Source organism: Chiloscyllium plagiosum, unplaced genomic scaffold (genome assembly GCF_037043375.1).
Source record: "Chiloscyllium plagiosum isolate Xiang-an unplaced genomic scaffold, Cpla_swu_hap1 HiC_scaffold_5, whole genome shotgun sequence".
Classification (NCBI taxonomy): domain Eukaryota; kingdom Metazoa; phylum Chordata; class Chondrichthyes; order Orectolobiformes; family Hemiscylliidae; genus Chiloscyllium; species Chiloscyllium plagiosum.
The window spans coordinates 86,187,548-86,214,575 of NW_028270143.1; the positions used below are offsets into that span (position 1 = coordinate 86,187,548).

The following is a 27,028-nucleotide window of genomic DNA, read 5'->3' on the forward strand; positions in this document are numbered from 1 at the left end:
ACAACGACAGTGACCTTTCTGCGGGAAAACCAGGGATGTGCCTTTGACTGAATTAGCCATAAAGACGTCTTGCTATGACTTTTGTTCCAAACTAAAGCATCTAAATATCGCGTTTAATATGATAAGTATTGTTCCCAGCTTTTCTTTTGGTCCCCAGAAATATTACAGTGCTGATTTGGCGATTCATTTTCTTACACGGTGTCACAAAACTTTTTGCTGAACAGAGTTAGTTTTTGAACATATCATTAAAATGACCCTAATGTTTTCAGCAGCGTATTTATCAAACCATTCATCTGACAATACTTTTAAATGCATCATTGTCATGGATGGTGGATTTGATAGATTAGCGAGAGGCACAAAACCCCTTTTTCAAGGTCAAGTTGAAGATCTTGTTTAGTGTTTAGCTGGTTTTTGTTAAAGCTATAGAATAGTATCTTTGTATCTTTTAACTTTTCAGACACATCTTGCAAAATGAGGTTAAAAGTCACTATGCACAACAAGGATTCAGTCAACAAGGAAGCAATGATACGCCACAAACGAGTTGATAGGAATATTTCCAATATGGATTTTTAAACGGTAATTTTTAAAATTAAAACTGATGTCTTCCAGCGTCAAAATTCATGTTCATATTTATCAAATATGTAAGATAGAACTTCCAGTTAGTGCTTTAAATTTAGTTTAACTTGGAAAATTATGTCAGCAACACCGAAGTGTAAATCTTGCTCGTGACAGAATTATTTTTTGAATATTTCAGTCGATCAGCCAAGACCCGAGGTAGCCAAATAAAGCTTTATATTTTCCTTGCACACCGTATTCCGGAGAAAATATAGGATACTCGTGTTTTCATGATGAAGTCAATGTGTCCGGGAACGTAGAAATCCATTGCAATTTATCTAGCCCAGTAGATCTCCTTTGTTCATCTCTATGAAGTAGGGACTTCGCCAGTTGCCAACTCCCGAAGTGCAAAAGCATGCGTCATTTTTCACCCAGTTCGTCTCATCCTCAAAAGACAACTATCAAACCAGCCCTCAGCCCTTTTAGGGATTAATTACTTTGCTATCCAACCGATCTGTTTTTCCTATTATTTGCACAGGTATGTTTTTGCAAGATTAATGCAGTTGGGAGTAGCTATGAATGCATTTGTCACCGTAAGGACGAAATAGGTAAGCAGAATAGACGTGCTCCCGCCAAAGTAAGGTTAGATTAATACATGTGAAACTTGTGCATCTTTGGTTTGATGAAAAGCAAACAAACATTTATGAGTTGTATGCTTAACATGTTTTGTCATGTAGTTCTTATCCAAAGCGTTAATTTTGAATATTGAGGCTGACTGTAAAATCAGCATTGACAGAACTAGATTTAGGTGTACGGACATTCCTTTTCTTTCCGGCACAGATGATAGATATCTCTATGTTGATCACTATTACATGATATTTTACATACACGTCCTCAATTTGGCCAGAAGGAAGGAAAATGGTCACGTTTTAATACTTCAGCTTTATACAGTTATATGCCTTATGTATGTTAAAAGGTTAAATTATTTTTAGTGGTATTACGAAGTTTGTTTTAAAGAGTAAGAAATTGTATTGTGTACTGTGAAGGAATAACACATTCTCATGGACATCTTTTTTCAGATAGGAGTCACTGAAAAGTTGCTGAGCAGGTGACTACTTTTTGTGTTCATGTAATTGAATAATGACACTATTGCAAATGAACAGAAGGTTTGAAACATTCAAACAGGATGTTATTACTTATTGCTTCACACTTTATAGCCCTGTCCTTGGTGGTTCGACACCTTGAAAACCTTGTTCAACTCGTCAATAGACAATTAATGCCTACTCAATTTAATTTTCCACTCAGCGTTTGTAGAAATTGATAAATGTTAGCGTTTAAAGGTCACTGTTGGGCTGAAGGTTTGGTAATAGAGATATTTAGCCTGTATGGAGGATTTGTGGAAGTGGTTGAGAGCCAGCACTGTTGGGATTAACCCTCTCGCTGAATTTCGACAGGTTGTGAGCAGGTTAAGGACCCTGCACAACAGCAAGTGTCGTCAACCCAGATCCCCATCCCCAATCGACTCGGTGTCACCCAAATGATTAATTTCTTTAGTTAATACATTCCAAAGTCTCCGTTATTTCCATAATACTAGTATATTTACATCCTTTAACATAATCGCTCTTGTACACTGTCGAGCTTGTTCATATATAACAGGTATGATAAAAACTTCCAGTTAAAATGTATGGAGTTCAATGCTGAAAGGTCGAAATATGCACGACTCAATGTTTCTGTACGATCAAAACTTTGAAGTTCTCGGTAGGAAAGAGAAAAAAAAATCGGCAAGATATTTTAATAAGGTATCTAATGAAACATACTCTTTGTATAACAACGTTCAAATGCTTACTAAAATACAACACCAGGAATTGCCTATTAAATATTTAAATTAGTGTTAAACTCACCATAAAACTTTCTGTCCGACGATATTGATTTATGAGAGGGTGAAAGACAGGGGCTGTATTTTACCATGACAAACGCATTAGAAAACGAAAGCGTTTGACTATTCAAATCTTTCAAACATCCTTTACCTTCTTGCTGTTGCAGCAGACGCCACCGGTTGCACTACACAATTGGAAGAAAAATAAAGCATTTTCTGTCAAAAGTGAGTAGGCAGAGTGTAAATTCTACTCTGTACAAACAGTTGGCGCTGTTGATTCTGGGTGGCTCTCTGGTGGATCAACAGCTATGCACAAAACTATACGGTTTCTCGTGATTTTAATGTACTGGATATAGATATCAATACTTGCGAATAAAACGATCCCTTTCCAGTATCTGAAAAATGAACAGTCCAGATGCCATAATTGCGTTAACGGACTTTAATGTTTACTCTGCCGTAATGACTCTGCAAAAAAGTTTAGGAAAATTGTTGCGAACCCATTCGGATTCTTAACATGTGTGGTAGAAATTATTCTCTTAACGGCGGAGTACATTTTTGAATTATTGTCTTCAGTGCCTAATTTTTAGTTTATTAACGTATTCATTTGAAACATATAATTGTGGATGGGGGTAAATGGATGTAACTGCAACACAGTTGAACGTTGGTATTTACTTCAACAAGCCATTACTTATGCAGACCCTACTGTGAACTTCAGGGAGTAAAGAAAACAGCTTAGCGTGGAAGACTGCATTGATTTTTACGTGACCTTTATAAAACAGTCTATCGCAAAATTTCACGGTTTGTACTGGACATCGTGTACCAATATTAATAGGTTAAATCCATCCAATGTAGGAAAGAAAAACGGTTTGTTGGTTTTGACAATTCGATTAACTATTCACGTTGCATCGGGAGAGACGGGTTCCATGTACTGTGGTTTCCTTTAGCATATATTATCAGGCGATCTGTGAATACACAATTCGAAAGAAATCATCAGCCAGCGACTTTTTGAACACTGAATAAGAATATGCGAAATATGTGTGCTTCAATGGAAAGTTTTGAAACCAGTACTAGTATTTGAAATTAAAGTCACATGCAAACAACACTTGTAAATTAATTTAACACTAACCACGAGTGAATAAAAATATCAATATCTACTGTAGAAATGAAAACACGAACTCTTCACAATCACATTATAGGGTTGAGATATATATTATTATTTCACTGTATCCTGAAGATGTGACATTTGGTATTTTTACATCTTTTCACGAGTCAGGCTAAATTAAACCAATGATCACTGTGCATTGGATCCAATCTACATTGAAGTTGGCGTATTAGGTCAGATGCATAGAGGGTACTTTTCTATAATATTCGAAGATACAGATGCGATATACCGTAGGCGAAGCCGTCCAAATCACGTGGGAAGTCAGAACAAAATTACGTGGTTCTGCACAATAGAATTCAAAATGTTCTATTTCTTAAACGTATTATGTTAGCAAGGAGTTATTACGACAGACGGCCCTAGCCAAACATGAAACACTTGATTCGGAGATGCCGGTGTTGGACTGGGGTGTACAAAGTTAAAAATCACACAACACCAGGTTATAGTCCAACAGATTTAATTGGAAGCACACTAGCTTTCGGAGCGACGCTCCTTCATCAGGTGATTGTGGAGGGCTCAATCGTAACAGAATTTATAGCAAAAATTTGCAATGTGATGTAACTGAAATTATACATTGAAGAATTGGTTGTCTGTTAAGCCTTTCATCTGTTAGAATACAGTGATAGTTTCACTTCTTTCATGTGTAAATCACAAAACCCTTTTTTTTAAGTTGCATTCTAGGTTAGCTGTTAACAATGGTGATAGCTAGACAATATGTTGAAGGTGTTAGCCCCCTGTGTTCTCTGTCTATGACCTGATGTTTAGATTGATTCCAATCTAAAAAGTGAGATAACAGAGTTTTACATAAATTCATGCAGTTTTTGAGCTCAAAATTCTACATGAATGTATGTGGTTTTTGAGCAAAGTGCAATGTAACTCTGAAAGTACCAAAAAAATTCACCACACAAAATATATGTGTGCATGTGGGTCTTTGTCTGTCTGTGTGTCTGTCTGGGGTGGGGGTTGTGAGTGTGAGAAAGTGTGTGTGTGTGTAGTGAGTGCAGAGTGTCTTAAGTCTGTGAGGGGGTGCATGTGTGGGAGTCTGTGTGTCTATAAGGGTGTGTGTGGGTGTCTATGTGCGCGTCTGTGTGTATCTGTGTCCGTGTGTATGTGAGAGAGTGTGTGTAGGAATATCTGTGTGTGTGTGTAGTGCAATGGTGATCACCTGTAATGTGACATGAACCCAAGGTCCCGGTTGAGGCCCTCCCTATGGGTATCGAACTTAGCTATCAGCCTCTGCTCGGCCACTTTCCTCTGCTGCCTGTCCCGAAGTCCACCTTGGAGGATGGTCACCCGAAGGTCCGAGGCTGAATGTCCTGGACCACTGAAGTGTTCCCCAACTGGGAGGGAACCCTACTGTCTGTTGATTGTTGTGCGGTGCCCATTCATCTGTTGTCGTAGCCTTTGCTGGGTTTCCCCATGCCTCTGGGCATCCCTGCCTGCAACGTATAAGATAGACAATGTTGGCTGAGTCACATGAGTATCTGCCATGTACACGGTGGGAGGTGTTCCCATGCGTAATAGTGGTATCTATGTCCACAATCTGACACGTTTTGCAGCGTCCACCGTGACAGGGTTGTATGGAGTTGTCCTGAGAGCCGGGCAGTTTGCTACGAACAATGATCTGTTTGAGGTTTGGCAGTTGTTTAAAGGCAAGTAGTGGAGGTTTGGGGAAGGTCTTGGTAAGGTGCTCATCCTCATTGATAATGTGTTGCTGGTCACGAAGAACATGGCGTAATTTTTCAGCCCCTGGTAAGGACTGAACAACGAAGCGTACCCTGTCAGTTGCAGCCCGTGTCTGTCTCCTGAGGAGGTCATTACGGTTCCTTGCTGTGGCACGTTGGAACTGGCGGTCGATGAGTTGAACATCGTACCCCGTTCTTGTGAGGGCATCCTTGAGTACTTCCAGGTGTACGTCACGTTCCTCCTCATCTGAGCAGATCCGGTGTATGTGTAGGGCTTGTCCATAGGGAATGGCTGTTTTAATATGTTTTTGGGTGGAAGCTGGAGAAGTGGAGCATTGTGAGGTTGTCTGTGGGTTTGCGGTAGAGTGTGGTGCTGAGGTGTCCGTCCTTGATGGAGATGCACGTGTCCAAGAATGAGACAGACAGTCGAGAGTAGTCCATGGTGAGTTTGACGGTGGGATGAAACTTGTTGATGTCACTGTGTAGTTTTATCAGTGACTCCTCGCCATGGATCCAGAGGAAGAAAATGTCATCAATGTACCTGGTGTACAATGTCGGTTGGAGATCCTGCATAGAGAAGAAATCTTGTTTGAACCTGTGCATAAAAATGTTGGCATATTGGGGTGCAAATTTGGTCCCCATGGCTGCTCCGTGTGTCTGGATTGGGGAAACCGAGCAAAGGCTACGACAATGGATGAATGGGCACCGCACAACAATCAACAGACAGGAGAGTTCCCTCCCAGTTGGGGAACACTTCAGTGGTCCAGGACATTCACCCTCGGACCTTCGGGTGACCATCCTCCAAGGTGGACTTCGGGACAGGCAGCAGAGGAAAGTGGCCGAGCAGAGGCTGATAGCTAAGTTCAGTACCCATAGGGAGGGCCTGAACCTTGGGTTCATGTCACATTACAGGTGATCACCATTGCACTACACACACACACACAGATATTCCTACACACACACACACTCTCACATACACACAGACACAGATACACACAGACGCGCACACAGACACCCACACACACCCTTATAGACACACAGACTCCCACACATGCACCCCCTCACAGACTTAAGACACTCTGCACTCACTACACACACACACACACACTTTCTCACACTCACAACCCCCACCCCAGACAGACACACAGACAGACAAAGACCCACATGCACACATATATTTTGTGTGGTGAATTTTTTTGGTACTTTCAGAGTTACATTGCACTTTGCTCAAAAACCACATACATTCATGTAGAACTCTGAGCTCAAAATCTGCATGAATTTATGTAAAACTCTGTTATCTCACTTTTTAGATTGGAATCAATCTAAACATCAGGTCATAGACAGAGAACACAGGGGGCTAACACCTTCAACATATTGTCTAGCTATCACCATCGTTAACAGCTAACCCGAGAATGCAACTTTAAAAAAAGGGTTTTGTGATTTACACATGAAAGAAGTGAAACTATCACTGTATTCTAACAGATGAAAGGCTTAACAGACAATCAATTCTTCAATGTATAATTTCAGTTACATCACACTGCAAATTTTTGCTATAAATTCTGTGTTACGATTGAGCCCTCCACAATCACCTGATGAAGGAGCGTCACTCCGAAAGCTAGTGTGCTTCCAATTAAACCTGTTGGACTATAACCTGGTGTTGTGTGATTTTTAACCATGAAACACTTGAACGATCACGAAAGTGTTTTGTAACTTTAGCACTAAAGTTCGAAATGGTAAACCGTTCTTCTGTGTTGATTTCAAATTCGGCCCCAACCTTCTGACAAGCAATATGAGGTTAAACCGATTGACAAAGAATTGAATTACCTACAGATTCTTAATCTGTGTAATTTAAGGATACATCAAATTAATCCAAAATCTGCAAAATAGTCTAGCTCTAAAAGTTAGCTGCTAACAAAGAACGATGTCTCATGAAATAATGGAATCAGAGGATTAGTGGAAGTACTGATGTCAGTGATCTCTGATAGTTTCATGAATATTCTACCAAACATGGTTCATAAAGTAATAGCTGATAGCCTTCAATCATCTACTTAGACGTGATTGTGTTTAAAATGACGTTTGTGTTTTGCAGTCTTTTGTCTTAGAACATATGTCAAAAAAGTGAGACAAGCTGTTTGTTTCACAAATGAGGAATAGTTCACAACCCCCCAGGGAACTTCCTCATCTTCGGTTATAAAGACCTTAATCCTGACAAAATAGCTTTAGTATTCCACCATTCTTCACTGTGCAGTCAATTTATACTCAAGGTAAAAACATAAACATAAATGAGTATTATTACTGTTAATTAGGTAATAGAATGTTAGTATAAAACAAAGGCACCTAGATGCATGGTGGTTATTATGCAAAAATCTAAGTTGTTTTACACAACGATTACTCAATAAGCAATTCATCAGTTTACCAAGGAAAAAACCTCACAACCATGGTGTTGGAAAATTCTTTATTAACTGTCAGAAAGGAAACAAAATACATCAAGAACTTCAAAAATGTTTGAATCATGATGGCTGCAATAGATATCTTTGGTCATTTTAGGTAGTGTGGATCTTCACGCAAAAGAAAAGGTTAAAACAGTTGAGGATAGTTAGAATGCATCTTGTTTAATTCAAGCTTGATACCCCTCTGTTGTTGGGAAGCACAACATGTTCTATGATTGTCAACCAATAAGATAATTTGCACTGATTTGAACTAATTTGAAAATACTAATAATTATTATTACCATTCATTTTCACTTGGTGTAAAATAAAACACTTGAATGACTCATGTCAAAATTAAGCTTACTTTATATGCTCAGTTTGCCTTGAAGTGATCATGTATATATTTTGCATAAGACCCACATATTTAGTTCAGATCATAAGATCTGTATTGCAGAAGTGTCAATTTGATTCAGTATGAATGAATTCTAATAAACTGAAGATGCTCAATCCATATAAAAAGATAAACGGATGTAATTTAACTCACATAAGCATCTATAGCAGATCTGCAGCTCAGTGGTGGAAATCTCACCTCTGATTTAGAAGGTGGCATTCTCATTCCAGGATATGGGCACATCAGATTGATATAATGTAGCAGTCAGGGAATAAAGAATTATTAGAAGTGCTAAAATTCGGCGTTAAAATGAGGCTCCAAACACTTTTCTCTGGTGAACAAAACAGATTTAGAGCACTGACAACAGCAGTGAAATCACAGTCATTAGTCACTCAATACCATCAAACAGATTAATTGGTTCTTTATTTTGTTTGTGGGACCTTGCTGTATACAAACTTGATATGTCCAAACCAACAATTGAAATAACTTTGAAAGTTATTTATTTCCCAAGAAGCACTTTAAGATATCCTCAACAGTTGAAATATGCCACATAAAGAAAATTGTCTTACAAATTAATGCATAGAGCTGAGCTAATAAAAATCTTCCAAACCTGGCAAATCTGATTAAAATTCTAAAAGTTTTATTTATTTTCATGGGATATAGGTATTGCTGGCTAGTTCGGCATTTATTCCCCAACCCCAATTGCCCTGGACATGTGTTGGTGATCTGCTTTCTTGAACTAGTGTAGTATGTGGTATGTGAATACATCCACAGTGAAGAAAAGAGTTCCAGGATTTTGACTGAGTGATAGTGAAGGCATGGTAATATTGTTCCAAGTCAGGGAGTCTTGCAGGCAATGGCATTCCCATGAATCTGCCGTCCTTGTCTTTCTAAGATGTAGAGGTCACTGGTTTGGAAGATATTATTGGAAGAGCCTTGATGAGTTACTGCAGTGTATAGTGCAGATGCTGCACACTGCTGCCGATGTGAACCAGTGGTGAAATAAGTAACTGTTGAAGGTATTCATAGAGTCATAGAGATGTACATCATGGAAACAGATCCTTTGGTCCAACCCGTCCATGCCGACTAGATATATCAACCAATCTGCCAGCACCCGGCCCATCTGCCAGCACCCGGCCCATATCCCTCCAAACCCTTCCTATTCATATACTCATCCAAATGCCTCTTAAATGTTGCAATTGCACCAGCCTCCACCACTTCCTCTGGCAGCTGATTCCATACACATACCACACTCTGCATGAAAAAGTTGCCCCGTAGGTCTCTTTTATATCTTTCCCCTCTCACCCTAAACCTATGCCCTCTAGTTCTGGACTCCCCCACCCCAGGGAAAATACTTTGCCTGTTTATCCTATTCATGCCCCTCATGATTTTGTATACCTCTATAAGGTCACCCCTCAACCTCCGACGTTCCAGGGAAAACAGCCCCAGCCTGTTCAGCTTCTCCCTAAAACTCAAAATCTTCCAAACCTGGCAACATCCTTGTAAATCTTTTCCGAACCCTTTCAAGTTTCACAACATCTTTCTGATAGGAAGGAGACCAGAACTGCACACAATATTCCAACAGTGGCCGAACCAATGTCCTGTACAGCCACAACATTACCTCCTAATGCCTGACCAATAAAGGAAAGCATACCAAATGCTTTCTTCACTATCCTATCTATCTGTGACTCCACTTTCAAGGAGCTGTGAACCTGTACTCCAAGGGCTCTTTGTTCAGCAACACTCCCTAGGACCTTACCATTAGGTGCATAAGTCCTGCTAAGATTTGCATTCCCAAAATGCAGCACCTCGCACTTATCTGAATTAAACTGCATCTGCCACTTCTCAGCCCATTGGCCCATCTGATCAAGATCCTGTTGTAATCTGAGGTAACATTCTTCGCTGTCCACTACACCTCCAATTTTGGTGTCATCTGCAAACTTACTAACTGCACCTCTTATGCTCACATCCAAATCATTTATATAAATGACAAAAAGTAGAGGACTCAGCACCGATCCTTGTGGCACTCCACTGGTCACAGACCTCCAGTCTGATAAACAACCCTCCACCACCACCCTCTGTCTTCTATCTTTCAGCCAGTTCTGCATCCAAATGGCTAGTGTCCCTGCATTCCATGAGATCTAACCTTGCTTACCAATCTCCCATGGGGAACCTTGTCGAACGCCTTACTGAAGTCCATATAGATCACATCTGCTGCTCTGCCCTCATCAATCCTCTTTGTTACTTCCTCAAAAAACTCAATCAAGTTTGTGAGACATGATTTCCCATGCACAAAGCCATGTTGACTTATCCCCAATCAGTCCTTGCCTTTCCAAATACATGTACATCCTGTCCCTCAGGATTCCCTCCAACAACTTGCCCTCCACCGACGTTAGGCTCACTGGTCTATAGTTCCCTGGCTTGTCCTTACCTTCTTAAACAGTGGCACTACATTAGCCAACCTCCAGTCTTCCGGCACCTCACCTGTGACTATCAATGATACAAATATCTCAGCAAGAGGCCAAGCAATCACTTCTCTAGCTTCCTACAGAGGTCTAGGGTACACCTGATCAGGTCCTGGGGATCTATCCACCTTTATGCATTTCAAGACATCCAGCACTTCCTCCTCTGTAATATGGACATTTTGCAAGGTGTCACCATCTATTTCCCTACACTCTATATCTTCCATATCCTTTTCCACAGTAAATACTGATGCAAAATACTCGTTTAGTATGTTCCCCATTTTCTGTGGCTCCACACAAAGGCCGCCTTGCTGATCTTTGAGGGGCCCTATTCTCTCCCTAGTTACCCTTTTGTCCTTAATGTATTTGTAAAAACCCTTTGCATTCTCCTTCACTCTATTTGCCAAAGCTATCTCATGTCCCCTTTTTGCCCTCCTGAGTTCCCTCTTAAGTGTACTCCTACTGCCCTTATACTCTTCTAAGGATTCACTCGTGTTGGATGAGTGCCAATGAAGTGGGCTGCTTTGTCCTAAATAACGTTCAGCTTCTTGAGTGTTGTTACAGCTGCATTCATCCAGGCAAATGGAGAATATTTCATCACACTTCTGACTTGAGCCTCGGGGATGGTGGACAGGCATTGGGAGTCAGGAGTAAGAGAGTCATAGAGATGTGCAGCACGGAAACAGACTCTTCAGTCCAATTCATCTATGCTGATCGGATATCCTAAATTAATCAAGTCCTATTTGCCAGCATTTGGCCCTTATCTCTCCAAACCTTTTCCTATTTATATACACAGCCAGATGCCCTTTAAATGTTGTAATTATACCAGCATCTACCACTTCCTCTGGGAGCTCATTCCATACATATACCACCCGCTGTGTGAAAAAGCTGCCCTTTAGGTCCCATTTAAATATTTCCCTCTCACCTTAAACCTATGCCCACTAGCTCTGGACTCCCCCAACCTGGGGAAAAGACCTTGGCTATTCACTCTATTCATGCCACTCATGATTTTGTAAAGGTCACCTGTCAGCTCCAGGGAAAATAGCCCCAGCCTATTCAGCTTCTCCCTGGAGCTCAAACTCTCCAACCCTGGCAACATCCTTGTAAACCTTTTCTGAACCCTTTGAAGTCACACAACAACCTTGCTATAGAAGGGAGACCAGAATTTAATGCATTATTCAAAATAAGGCCTAACCAATGTCTTGTCCAGCCACAACATGACCTCCTAATTCCTATACTTAATGCTCTGACCAATAAAGGCAAGCATACCAAATTCCTTCTTCATTATCATGTCTATCTGTGACTCCACTTTCAAGGAACTATAACCTGCAATCCAAGATCTCTTTGTTCAGCAACATTCCCCAGGATCTTATCATTAAGTGTATAAGCCCTGTCCTGATTTGCCTTTCCAAAATGCAGCATGTCACATTTATCTAAATTAAATTCCATCTGTCACTCCTTGGCCATTGACCCATCTGATCAAGATCCCATTGAACTCTGAGGTAACCTTCTTTGCTGTCCACTTCACCTCCAAATTTGATGTCATCCACAAACTTAATAATCATACCTCCTATCTTCACATCCAAATCATTTTTAGAAATGACAAAAAGTGTAGTTACTTGCTGTAGAATTCCCAGCCTTTCACGTCCTCTTTTACTTATGAGCACTATTATGTAGCTTAGCTCAGTTGACTGGATGATTTGTGATGTCGAGTCTCACCAACAGCATGGATTTAATTCCTGACCTAGCTGAGATCACCATGAAGGTCCTGCCTTCTTATGCAGGCTAAATTCACCACCAGTCACTCCTCTTGAATGGAAAAGCATATTATGGTGATTTTCATTCATATGACTGGTCCTGAATAGTTTCTGGTCATTGACAACACAAATGACAATAGTGGTGGTATCAATGATAGCAATGCTGTTAAACATTAAGGGAAGGTGATTAGATTATCTCTTATTGGAGATGGTGATTGCCTGGTGCTTTCAAGGTATGAATGCTACTTACCACTTGTCAGCCCAAAGCTGGACATTGTTGAGATCTTTTCATATGGACAAGAACTATATCAGTATTTGGTCAGTTATGAATGGTGCTGAACAATGTGAAATCATCAGTAACATCCCCACTTCTGATTTGATGATAAAGGAAAGGTGAAAATGAAACATAAGATGAAGTAACTGAATGTGGTTGAACCCAGAACACAACTCTGAGATACTGTTGCAGTGATTTCCTGGAGTTGAGGTCACTGACCACAGTATGATTAGAAATTTGCACATGACACCAACATTGGTGGTGTAGTGGACAGCAAAGATGGTTACCTCAGAGATCAGTGGGATCTTGATCAGATGGTTTAATGGCCGAGGAGTGGTAGATGGAGTTTAAGTCGATAAACGGGAGGTGCTGCATTTGGAAAGGCAAATCAGGGCAGGACTTATACACTTAATGATAAGGTCCTGGGAAATACTGCTGAACAAAAAGACCTTGGAGTACAGGTTTATAGTTCCTTTGTGCTAGGCATGACTCCAGTGGAGAATTTTACCTATGATTTTCAATGACTGCATTTTTGCGAGAGCTGCTTGATTCCATACTCAGTTAAATGCTGCCTTTATGTCAAGGACAGTCACTCTCACCTCTTTGTCCACGTTTGGATCAAGGTTGTAATGAAGTCAATAGCTGTTGACCCTGATGGAATCCAAACTAACAAGTCATTAGTTTGTGAGTGCTGTTTGAAAGCATAGAATGATGAAATTCTAACTTTTAAAATCTCTCATATAGTATTGTGGAATAGTATATTCATTTTTGTTTCAAGATCTAGTCATGGCAACAATTTTAGAGCTAAAATGATGTTCTTAAATTTAAAAATTTATCATTTCTAATACTTTCTGGATAGTAGAATTTTGAAGAGGGTAGAAATAAAGGGTCACAAATTTAACAATGCAACAAAAGATTTTTATAATATACTTTTTATTAAGAAGTTGGCTGTAGCAGTAGGCACCTCTTGCTGTTATAGTGACCCAACTGATGTATGTCAAAGTTGGTAGACAACCACTCATCTAATACAACTACATTTTTGCCATTAATGCATCAATGCAATGCCCTGCATCATTATCAATCAAAATGGCTATTTTGTGTATATTAGTATCTTCCTTCAGATACAAAGGAATATTTAATTTGGTCAAAGTCTAAATAGATCCTATGAAAATAAAATGTGGTTTCCTCAGCAATGGAGCTCTGGCTTGATAGGAGCAAAATGCTTTAGAATAAAGTTTTCAATATAAATGGCCATCTGAACTATAAGCTGTTCTTTTCTTGTTTTGAACAAAATTATTCAGCACCTTTTTAAATAGTGAGCAAAACTTAATTTGCTCAGTCATCAGATAAGTATTCATAATCCATAAATGATCTTGAAATTTTGTTCTGTCTTGGAAGAGTCTGGGTATACTGTTTTTGCAAATCAGTATATTCTCCAGGTATCTCTTTAATATGAACCTCAAACACCTCTGTTGCTTTCAGTATTAATGTTATTTCCAAAATGGTTAGCTTCCTTTAGTGTATTTCTAATGCAGAAAGCTAACGATGGATAAACTGAAAATAAACGAAGCCACAGAGGTAGTTCAAAGGATAAGACGTTTACTTCAATTGATCATTTTGACGACCTTTCTTGTTTAGGAAATGAACAATTAAGACAATTGTTCCCATTTGTATGCCCTCTAATCTATTCTTGCTGGTGTACTATCTTGGTTATTCAATATAATCTTAAGTGATGTAGTATAATTTTAGACTAGCTTCTTTTTCAACTAATTATAGTTGTAAAATGATTAATTATCTTCCTAAAGTTTAAGATTACATTTAAAAAAACACAAGACAACTGATACATAAACTGTATGATCATTTCCAAAAATAAAGAATAATCATGTCACATCATATAAAGATAACAAAATATAATTTTACAATGAAGAAACTTTTTAAAAACTCTTACATTTCCATTTTTGTGTAATTAGCATGTATTAAAGTATTTGGATTTCAGTTTTAAAAGGCTAAATTTTATAGGGATCTCACTAGTAATGCAATGAGTATTAGCTTTGCTGCATTTTTGTAAACTTTTCCACATTACAATACAGAAACACAAATTTTACCATCCCCAATCGTTTTTTTGTTGACCAAATGAGAACAGAAACTCCCATTTGGGAGGGGCAACATGACATTTCACTTGAAAATTCTAAACAGGTCACAGACCTTGCACAGAACCAAAGGCAGTGGGTGGGAGCACTTAACTAAAGCGTGTAACCAGCTCAAGCTGCAGGTTAGCCATTTTGCTAGCATTGGAATTGGAAATGTTACAATAAGCTTCTCATGAAAGCGTTGAAACATAAACTACAGCTAGAATTTATATATAAACCGATTTCAAGATTTCATGTTGCAGCTTATCCATGATTTACCATGGCTAGAATCACAATGCTTTCCGTAGTCACATTTTAGAAAATGGTATTTTTCTCAAAGCTATAAGCTAAAAAGAGAGAAGCTGCCCTAGAAATGACCTGGAGGTTTCAGATTCTTTGAACACATCATTATTTCTATTGTTAAGTTTGATTAATTGTGACTGATAAGCTGGAGTGAATCAAGATTTTGTCCTCATTGTCCACCATATTGCACAGAATAATTTAGTTTGAAAAATAGTAAAAAGCTAAGCAGAATTTCAGAAGTCAAGAATGAATTCAATTTGAAAAACACAACTAATCGTTAAATCTTTCAGCTCTGGAGCAGCCAGAATGAAATGTAATTGGACAATATAACTTCAAAGAATTTGGATTTTCTTACAAAGTTAGTAATTTCACTATCATGTTCTAGTGATATTATTTCTAACCATTGAATAAAGTTTTGTCATTGGTGACTCTGCTTTCAGAATTGTACGGTTTAAATATAAGACTCTAACAAACATACCAGTGGCACTACATTATTCTGGAAAAGTAAGACCCCTACCAATATTTGCGTAAATCTGCCAATCTTCTGCATGTCACAGTAAGTGACAAAACTCCATTGTGGTTTATCATTGAATCTGTCTCAGTGTTTGCAAGAAACATAAGCAAGTCCCGATAGAAGTGTTTTGTTTGTGATTTTTTGGGGGGGAGGGGTGGGGTGAGGTGTTGAAATGATAAATGATGTCACTGAAAGCTGCACAATGCTACAACTTCACAATGGCACTGCACATGCATAAAATCAAAACGGCTTCTGAGAAATCCATTATTCCTCCCTTACAATAGGCCTGAAACTGTTTTACAAGCACTCCCAGTGTTTTTATTCACACACGCTCTTAATAACATCTCAAACTTTAAGTGTATTTACGACTTAAATGTCATATTCAACTTGAAAACTATAGTGTTATACACTAAAGGATGTTGCTGTTATTAGTCAAAATACATAATCTACTTTGGAATAATGCAGACATCGAATGTGCAAGCCACACAGAATCAATTAATTAATTCTTATTGTATTCTTATTCCGAAAAATGTCACCTCATGCAGTTTTCTTTGAATTCTGGCGTTTGAATTATGTTGGAATTTTTATAAATTAGTATGTCTGTCACTTCATTGAAAGGAATGTGAAATAAAGAAATGAATATATTCTAAAGTCTAGAGTTCTTTAAATATTATAATAAAATGCAAATTGTAACCAGAGGCACAAATGCCTGAGATAAAATATATGGTGTATTAAAGTACTTTTTGTATGAACAATATGCAAGAGTAAGATATGAGAACAAAACTGTGTTTAACGTATTCTAAGGATAGAAATTGAAGAGAAAGATTGCGTTCTAAACTATACAGCCTTTCAACATTCACAGACTTGATTTCAACATGCATTAACTGGAATTAACTAAAAGACATTTGCACCTTCAATCATTTCTTATGGTTGATTGGTTTGTATGTATGTCTCTCAGATCATCCAAAACCACTCCATGAAATTTCAATCTGGGAAATAGTTTGAACCTTTGCAACACATTCGCCCACTTCTTTTGTATAGACTTCTCCATAAGCAACGTAATTACTTTTCAAGCCATTGCTGCAGTTTCCTGCCTGTGATTAGAATTTTTCTGGAGGAAGTTCCTATAGAAACACTTTATTTCTATAGAGTACATATAGTGAAGGATCCCTATTAAGCACTTGCTGTCTGACTTTGCAGATAATCTAAGGTACCATACTGAGGAAAACAGATTGTTGAATTTACAACCTGCTAGGGCATATTTTTCTTGAAATGCAAGTTTTTAAATATATTTTAGATACTTACATAGTTTTTTTTAACCAGTTTGACTGACACTGATACCTTATTTTACTTTGATTCAACTGCCAAATTGGAATGTAGGTAGAGATATGTACATTATGCTCATATTAGGCAAGTTATTGTCATAATCATATGGTATGATGTAATAACAGTGAGACAGTTTCCTGTCTATCACTGTTGCCTTTGTATAGCTGATTATCTAGGTCTTACCCCTTAAGCTCTGGCTCTTTGTTTCTTTCTACTTCTGTCTTCTTAAGTCTTTTTTTTAAAAACTTCTCTCTTCTGTTTCTTGATCTAATCTTTATACTTTACACGTGGGCAGAAGGGGTGAAAGGTCTGGTGTAAAATCATCAATGGTTGCTGTTTACAAATACAAATAAAAATATGACCAGGAGTGACTCTCCTCTTATTCCCTCCCACAATTAACCTTGTATTTCCAAAGACTTTTACTTTTATCATATTCATTCCTTTGAAACTGCCCAGCAATCAACATCGTTCCTCCTGTTGATCTGCTATTGGTTTCTAACCCTTAACTTTCCCACATACAGCCCTTCCTTGGCTGATGAACAACGCCGAGAAGACGCACTGAGCATGAAAAGGTGCAGAATGTACTCTGGGTGGGGGATTCCAATATGCACCATCTAGGGTGGCTCAGCAATAGCTGGTTGAGCCCTACAGGATGGAACTGTTCAACTAGATTTGTGACAGGTGGTGAAGGAACCAAAAAGTGGAAAAACATATTTGATCTTGTCCTTTCAATCTGCTTGCTGCAGATGCATCTATCCCTGGCAATATCAAAAAGAGTGAACATTGCACTGTCCTCATGGAGGTGATGTCCCACCATCATAATGAGAACACCTTATATCATTTTCTGTGGCACCATCACTTTACTAAATGGGAAAGACATCAACTAGATTTAGTAACTCAAGACTGGACATCCATGAGAGACTGTGAGCCTTCATCAGCAGCTCCAACACAACTTAATACCTCATAGCTGACATTTCCCCACCCTACTATTACCATCAAGTTACAGGATAAACCCTAGTTCAATGAAGAGTGCAGGAGGACATGCCAGGAGCTGCATTAGGCATACCTAAAAATCATTGTCATATTGATGAACCACAAAACATGACAATTTATTGTATTATAAAGAGCAAAACCAGAGGAAAAGTACAGCCAGTCAGGCTGCATCCGAGGAGGAGGAGAGTCGATGTTTCAAACATAAACTCTTCATCAGGAATGTGGAGGTGGGGGCAAGGGGGTTGAGAGATAAATGAGATGGGGATGGAACTGTGGGAAGGTAGTTAGGAATGCGATAGATTGATTAAGGTTGAGGGTGATGGTGATACATTGGAGTGGATGGTGGAGCGGATAGGTGAGAAGGAAGATGGACAGGTAGGACAGTTCAAGAGGTTGGTGCCAAGTTGGCAGGTTGGATCTGGGATAAGATGGGGGGAGGGGTGGTGAGTAAACTGGTGAAATCGACATTGATTCCATGTGGTTGGAAGATCGCAAGGCGGAAGATGAGGTGTTCTTCCTCCAGTTGTTGGGTGGCTATGATTTGGTGGTGGAGGAGGCCCAGGACTTGCATATCCTTGGTGGAGTGGGAGTGGGAGTTGAAGTGATTGGCAACAGGGCAGTGAGGTTGTTTAGTGCATGTGTCCCAGAGATATTCTTCGAAACATTCCACAAGTTGGCATCCTGTCTCCCCAGTGTAGAGGAGACTACATCGAGAGCAATGGACACAAAAGATGAGCAGTTTGGAGGTGCAGGAAAATCTCTGCTGGATGAGAAAGGATTCTTTGGGGCCTTGGATGGAGGTGACAGGGAGGTGGGGGCACAGGATTTACACCTCTTGCAGTGGCAAGGGAAGGTTCTTCAAGTGGAGAGTGGGTTGGTGGGGGCATGGACCTAAGGAGGGAGTTACGGAGGGAATGGTCTCTGTGGAATACTGAAAGGAGTGGGGAGGGAAGTAAATCTCTGGTGGTGGGGTCTGATTGTAGGTGGTGGAAATGGCAGAGGATGATGTATTGTATCTGAAGGTTGGTGAGGTGGAAGGTGAAGGGGTTCTGTCCTTGTTGTTGTTGGAGGGATGGGGTTCAAGGGTGGAGAAGTGGAAGAGATGCGCTGGAGGGCGTTATTGACCGTGAGGAAGGGGAAATTGCAGTCTTTGAAGTAGGAGGCCATCTAGGTGGAGTGAAGTGGTGTAGAATTGGTCCTCGTGAGAGCAGATGCGGCAGAGGCAGAAGAATTAGCAGTAGGGGATAGTATTTTTACAGGAAGGGGTGGTGGGAGGAGGTGTAGTCCAGGTAGCTGTGGGAGTTAGTGGATTTGAAGTAGATGCCCGTGTTGAGTCAGTCGCCGGAGATGGAGATAGAGAGGTTCAGGAAGGGAAGGGAGGTGTCCAAGATGGCCCAGGAGAACTTGAGGTCAGGGTGGAAGGTGTTTGTGAAGTTGATGAACTGTTCAACCTCCTTGTGAGAGCATGAGGTGGTGACGATACAGTCATCGATGTAGTGGATGAAAAGGTGGGGAATGGTGCCAATGTAACTGTGGAAGATGGACTGTTCCACGTACCTGACAAAGAGGCAGGCATAGCTGGGGCCCATGCGAATACCCATAGCTACCCCAAGCCCAATGCCTCATCCTCACCATGGACATTCAGTCCCTGTACATGTTCATCCACCATGATGAAGGCCTCCAAGCCCTCCACGACTTCTTCTCCCGCTGACCCAGCCAATACCCTTCCACGACACCCTCATTCAATTGGCTGAACTGGCCCTCACCCTCAATAATTTCTCCTTTGAATCCTCACACTTTCTTCAGACACAAAAGGGTGAGATGGTGATACGTCGGAGTGGAGGGTGGAACAGATAGGTGGGAAGAAAGATGAACAGGTAGGACAGTTCAAGAGGGTGTTGCCTAGTTCCAATCCTCCAACTCACCACTGCCCCCTTGATCCAACCCTCCACTTGGCACCGCCCTCTTGAACTGTCCTACCTGTCCATCTTCCTTCCCACCTATCTGAGCCACCCTCCACTCCAACCTATCACCATCACCTCCTACCTTCAGCTACCTTCTGCCCAGCCCCAATCCCCTCCCTCATCTTCTGCCTTGGGATCCTCCAACCACACAGGATCAATGTCAACTTCACCAGTTTACTCATCTCCCCTCCCTCCACTTTACCCAAGATCCAACCCTCCAATTTGGCACTGTCCTCTCCAACTATCATACCTGTCCATCTTTCTTCTCACCTATCCACTCCACTCTCTGACCTATAACATCACCCCCACCTTAATCCACCTATTGCATTCCTAGCTACCTTCCCCCAGCCCCATTCCCTCCCATTTATCTCTCAGCCCCCATGAGCCCCTCATCCCACAAACCTGATGAAGATCCTCTGCCCGAAACGTTGACTCACCTCGGATGCTGCCTGACCAGCTGTGCTTTTCTTACCTCAAGGACTGCAATTTCCTTCCCACGTGGTCAACAACGACCTCCAGCGTTCCTCCTCCATGTTCTACACCTCCGTTCCTGAACTCCACCCCGCTAACTGCAACAAGGACAGAACACCCCTGATCCTCACTTTCTACCCTCCAATCTCCAGATACAACGCTTCATCCTCTGCCATTTCCACCATCTGCAGTCAGATCCCACCACCAGAGATACATTTCCCTACCCATCCCTTTCAGCATTCCGCAGAGACCATTCACTCCGCGACTCCCTCATTAGGTCCACGCTCCCTCCCCCCACCACCAACCCACCCTCCACTCCCAGCACCTTCCCTTGCCACCGCAAGAGGTGTAAAACCTGTGCCCACATCTCCCTCCTCACCTCCACCCAAGGTCCCAAAGGATCCTTCCACATCCAGCAGAGATTTTCCTGCACCTCCAACCACCTCATCTACTGTGTCTGTTGCTCTCGATGTGGTCTCCTCTACATTGGGGAGACAGGACACCAACCTGTGGAACGTTTCAGAGAACATCTCTGGGACACACACACTAAACAACCCAACCACCCTGTGGCTGATCACTTCAACAACCCCTCCAACTCCACCAAGGACATGCAAGTCCTGGGTCTCCTCCACCACCAAATTGTGGCCACCCCATGACTGGAGGAAAACCACCTCAACTTCTGCCTTGGGACCCTCCAACCATATAGAATTGATGTTGATTTAACCAGTTTCCTCATCTGCCTTCCCCCCACCTTCTCCCAGATCCAACCCTCCAATTCAGCACCGCCCTCTTGAACTGTCCTACCTGTCCAACTTCCTTCCCACCTATTCACTCCATCCTCTGCTCCAACCTATCACCATGGCCCCCTACCTTCATCCACCTATCACATTCCTACCTACCTTTCCCCAGCCCACCCCATTCCTGATGAAGAGCTTATGCTCGAAATGTTGACTCTCCTGCTATATTGCCTGACTGGCTGTACTTTTCCAGTGTCACATTTTTTGACTGATCTCCAGCATCTGCAGTCCTCACGTTCTCCAAAAAGCAAAAGCAACAAGTGACAGACACAGCTAAGTAATCGCACAACCAATAAAACAGGTCTAAGCTCTGCAGTCCTGTCACATCCCATTGTGAATGGTGGTGGACAATTGAATGGAGGTGTAGGCTCCATAACTATCTTCATCCTTAACGATGGGGAAGCCCAGCATGAATGAAAAAGATAAGGCTGAAGCATTCACAACAATCTTGGCCTCCTTCAGAGGTCCCCAGCATCACCAATTCAGCTTATTTGATTCACTCCATATGATACCAAGAATGTTGTTGGAAGCACTGTATACTACAAAGGCTTTGGGTGCCTAGAACATTCGGACAACAGCTCCAGAACTTGACACACCACTAGCCAAGCAATTCCAGTACAGCTACAACACTAGCATCTATCCTACAGATATGTTCTGTATACAAAAAGCAGGACATATTCAACATGGCCAATTATTAAGCAAGTCTACTGATCATCAGTAAAATGATGGGAGATGTCATCAATAGTGCTATCAAACAGCACCTACTCAGAAGTAACTTGCTGACTTCCAGATTACATTCTGCCAGTGCCACTCAGCTCCTGACCTCATTTTAGTCTTGCCCAAACATGGACAGAAGAACTGAATTCCAGAGGTGATCTGCAGGTGAATGACCTTAGCATCAAGGTTGCATTTGACCAAGTGAGGCATGAAGGACTCCTAGCAAAATTGGAGTCTATGGGAATTGGGGAAAAACTCCCTGTGATTGGAGTCATTTCAGGCACAGAGGAAAATGGTTGTGGTTGTTGGTGGTTGGCCATCTCAGCTCTACAGGAGTTCCTCAGGGTGGTGTCCCGACCTAAAAATACTTCTTAAGATGCTTTTTAAAAACCTTCTCTCCATTATAAGGTCAGAAGTGGGAATGTTAGCTGATGATTGTGTAATGTTCATCACTATTCATGACTCCTCAGATACTGAAACTGATCATGTCCAAAAATACAGCTAGACCTGGACAATATCCAAATTGGACAATATCCTTGGCAATATTTAATGGCATTACCACACTAAATCCTCCATTATTAACATGTTGGGATTACCTCTGATCAGAAACTGAACTGGACTAGCCATTTAAACATACTGTGGCTACAAAGGCAGGTCAGAGATTAGGAATCCTGGACAGAGTAATTAAACTCCTGACTACAAGGCACATGTCAGGAGTATGATGGATAAGCTGCAATATGCTACTCCAACAATAGACAAGAAGCTTGACACCACTCAGGACAAAGCAACCTGCTTGACTGGCAACACTTTCTCAAACATCCACGCACTCCACCACCAGCATTCAGCAATGGCAGTGTGTACCATCTACAAGATGCACTGCAAATATTGACCCAGACTCCTTAGAAATCCTTGACCTCTATCATCTAGAAGGACAAAGGAAGCAGAAACCTGGGAACACTATCACCTGCAAGTTCCCCACCAGGAAACGTAATACCCTGGAAATGTAACCTCATTCCTTCAGTGCTGTTTGGTCAAAATCTTAGAACTCTGTCCCTCGGGGTATTGTGGGACTACTTACAGCACATGAACTGCAGCAGTTTAAGAAGGCAGCTTACAACCTTCTCAAAGGCAACTAGGGATAGACAATAAATGCTGGCTCAGCCAGCTGTGGCCACATTCCACAACTGAATAAAAGGAATCCCCATAGCTATTATCATATCATCATTCTCTTTCTTAACAACTTGTTCTTTTTGTTTCTTTGCAAGTGCTTCACTTAGTTTTAATAATGTAAGCTGGATTTTTAATGGTATCAAATATTAAAGAATCAAAGTGCCAGACTCTATGCTCACATGCTAAACTATACATTATTGTTAACATTAGAGTGGTGCTGGAAAAGCACAGGTCAGGCAGCATCCGAGGAGCAGGCCTGCTGTACTTTTCCAGCACCATTCTAATCTTGACACTGATATCCAGCATCTGCAGTCCTCACTTTCGCCTATATATTATTGTTGGCAATCAGTCACTAACAAATATGATTGTCTACTACGAAATTCCATGTCACTGGTCATGGAGTCTTTGAGTACATGCGCGACTGATGACCCCGATCCTAGAGCCACATCTAATTACACATTTGGCAGGCCTCAAGAACTACCTTATTCAGTATGGAAACTGAAACAGCTGGTTGGGGTTGGTCCTCTGGAATGCTGTTTCAATTTCCTTACTGAATAAGGTAGTTCTTGAATCCTGCCTCATTTACTTAGCCCTTTGTAATATCATAGAATCATAGTCATAGAGATGTACAGCACGGAAACAGACCCTTTGGTCCAACCTATCCATGCCGACCAGATATCCCAACCAAATCTAGTCCCATCTGCCAGCACCCGGCTCATATCCCTCCAAACCCTTCCTATTCATATACCCATCCAAATACCTTTTAAATGTTGCAATTGTATCAGCCTCCACCACATCCTCTGGCAGCTCATTCCATACACGTACCACCCTCTGTGTGTAAAGGTTGCCCCTTAGGTCTCTTTTATATCTTTCCCCTCTCACCCTAAACCTATGCCCTCTAGTTCTGGACTCTCCCACCATAAGGAAAAGACTTTGTCTATTTATCCTACCCATGCCCCTCATAATTTTGTAAACCTCTATAAGGTCACCTCTCAGCCTCCAACGCTCCAGGGAAAACAGCCCCAGCCTGTTCAGCCTCTCCCTATAGCTCAAATCCTCCAACCCTGGCAACATCCTTGTAAATCTTTTCTGAACCCTTTCAAGTTTCACAACATCTTTCTGATAGGAAGGAGACCAGAATTGCACACAATATTCCAACAGTGGCCTAACCATGTCCTGTACAGCCGCAACATGACCTCCCAACTCCTGTACTCAATACTCTGACCAATAAAGGAAAGCATACCAAACGCTGCCTTCACTATCCTATCTACCTGCAACTCCACTTTCAAGGAGCTGTGAACCTGCACTCCAAGGTCTCTTTGATCAGCAACACTCCCTAGGACCTCACCATTAAGTGTATAAGTCCTGCTAAGATTTGCTTTCCCAAAATTCAGCACCTCACATTTATCTGAATTAAACAACATCTGCCACTTCTCAGCCCATTGGCCCATCTGATCAAGATCCTGTTGTAATCTGAGGTAACCTTCTTCGCTGTCTACTATACCTCCAATTTTGGTGTCATCTGCAAACTTACTAACTGTACCTCTTATGCTCGCATCCAAATCATTTATGTAAATGACAAAAAGTAGAGGACCCAGTATCGATCCTTATGGCACTCCACTGGTCACAGACCTCCAGTCTGAAAAACAACCCTCCACCACCACCCTCTGTCTTCTACCTTTTAGCCAGTTCTGTATCCAAATGGCTAGTTCTCCCTGCATTCCATAGGATCTAACCTTGCTAACCAATCTCCCATGAGGAACCTTGTCGAACGCCTTACTGAATCCATATAGATCACATCTACCACTCTGCCCTCATCAATCCTCTTTGTTGCCTCTTCAAAAACCTCAATCAAGTTTGTGAGACATGATTTCCCACGCACAAAGCCATGTTGATTACCCCTAATCAGTCCTTGCCTTTCCAAATACATGTACATCCTGTCCCTCAGGATTCCCTTCAACAATTTGCTGACCAAGGATTTACAAGGATGTTGCCAGGTTTGGAGGATTTATGCTATAGGGAAAAACTGAACAGGCTGGGGCTGTTTTCCCTGGAGCGTCGGAGGCTGAGAGGTGACCTTATAGAGGTTTACAAAATTATGAGGGGCATGGATAGGATAAATAGACAAAGTCTTTTCCTTCTGGTGGGAGAGTCCAGAACTAGAGGGCATAGGTTTAAGGTGAGGGGGGAAAGAAATAAAAGAGACCTAAGGGGCAACTGTTTCACATAGAGGGTGGTACGTGTATGGAAAGAGCAGGCAGAGGAAGTGTGGAGGCTGGTACAATTGCAACATAGTCCTCTGGCTTGTCCTTACTACCCTTCTTAAACAGTGACACCATGTTAGCCAACCTCCAGTCCTCTGGCACCTCACCTGTGGCTATCAATGATACAAATATCTCAGCAAGAGGCCGAGCAATCACTTCCCTAGCTTCCCACAGAGTTCTAGGGTACACCTGATCAGGTCCTGGGGTTTTATCCACCTTTATGCGTTTCAAGACATCCAGCACTTCCTCTTCTGTAATATGGACATTTTTCAAGGTGTCACCATCTATTTTCCTATAGTCTATATCTTCCATCATGTGTGTTTTCCTATAGTCTATATCTTCCATATCCTTTTCTACAGTAAATACTGATACAAAATACTCATTTACTTTCTCCCCTATTTCATAGTAATATTGAGCCATGATTACCAATCGCTGAACATAAGGAATACTCTATAAAGAGGGGGAATTTCACAGAGACATGGGCAGCGCTGTGGCTTAGTGGTTAGCATTGCTGCCTCACTGTGCCAGGGACCTGGGTTCAATTCCACTCTTGGGTGCCTGTCTGTGTGGAGTTGGCACATTGCCCTCATGTCTGTTTCCTTCACATGCTTTGGTTTCTTCCCACAGTTCAAAGATGTGCAGGTTCGATACATTGGCCGTACTAAATTGGCCATAGTGTCCAGGGATATGCAGGCTAGGTGGGTTAGCCATAGGAAATGCAGGGCTATAGAAATGGGGTGGGTCTGGGTGGGATGCTCTTCAGAGGGTCAGTGTGGATCCAATAGGCCAAAATGGTTTGCTTCCATACTGTAGCGATTCTGTTGCATGAGTCTATGATTTTGTGACTGTGAAAAATTGACCAAAGTATCATGCTTTCAAAAATGAAATCCTAACGCAGTGACACATACAGGTGCGAGATGTAATCATAAATGTAATAGGGTATGTGTATAATTAATGCTGAAAAATGTATGGGGAGTGTACAGGAAGCTAATATATTCCTTTTAATAATCCATTCGATTTCCTGATGTTTTGCTCACAGTGTATCCTCTGTTTACTTGATAATTGTGTAATCTTCTGTGTGTTGTCAACAGTTGTCTGTGTTCTTCAACTGTTACTCCCTGACTTGTTTACCTGCTGTATGTTTTTCCAGCCTACCAGTCTTTTTTTCTTGTTTTGGTATTGTTTCAAATGCCTATCTCTCTGACTGCCAATCTATTTGTCTTCCTTCCTGTTTCTCTAATATCCCTTTCTCTCTGTCCCCTGAATTTGTCGCTCTCAATCTTAGCCTTTTCTGTGAATTGCTTTCTTTTTCTAGCCCTCTCTACACATCTCCCTGACTGTCAAATATTTCTCTATATCATCTTTCAATATATCTCCCTCTATCAAATGCTCTCTTTCATTATTTCTTCAAAAATTGTCTTCTTATTCCTCAATATCTGTTTCTATATCCTCTAATATCTTTGTCCCACAATTTCTCTCTTTGCCCTCCCAATATCTATAGATATTTTCTCAAAATCCTTTATAATTCTCACATTACCCATTGCAATGCCTGAACTTAACCTTGGCTCCTGTAATGGGGCTAGACATCAATGACTCTCACCCCATCCTGAACATATCGATATTAGTGCATCCATCCTAAGCACAAAAGCTTTCTTGAAGAAATGCTGATCGACAGCACTAATGGTTGTGACAAATGATTTGAGAACAAGCACATATCTTTGGATTGGTGGTAGTGGAGCACTGCAGTGTGAAAAAGCTTAAAATGCAATAAAGCCTGAACAACACTACTGAA

At 41.2% G+C, this 27,028-nt stretch overlaps 2 protein-coding genes across 23 annotated transcripts in view; one reads left to right on the forward strand and one right to left on the reverse strand.

Moving 5' to 3' along the window:
* The window catches only part of ptf1a (pancreas associated transcription factor 1a), a 187,563-nt gene that overhangs the window by 7,633 nt on the left and 152,902 nt on the right, over positions 1-27,028 (forward strand). The window lies entirely within an intron of this gene.
* Positions 2,218-27,028, reverse strand: part of LOC122550035 (uncharacterized) — a 342,505-nt gene continuing 317,694 nt past the window's right edge. For 4 of the 12 annotated variants that reach the window (XM_087987409.1, XM_043690456.2, XM_087987410.1 and 1 more), the window contains exon 16: positions 2,223-3,393. In XM_087987409.1, the coding sequence (XP_087843535.1) occupies positions 3,372-3,393 (22 nt within the window). In that variant the 3' untranslated portion in view covers positions 2,223-3,371. Of the gene's footprint in view, positions 3,394-27,028 lie in introns of all 12 variants that reach the window. The other 8 variants (XM_043690454.2, XM_087987403.1, XM_087987402.1 and 5 more) reach the window with 3 other exon arrangements.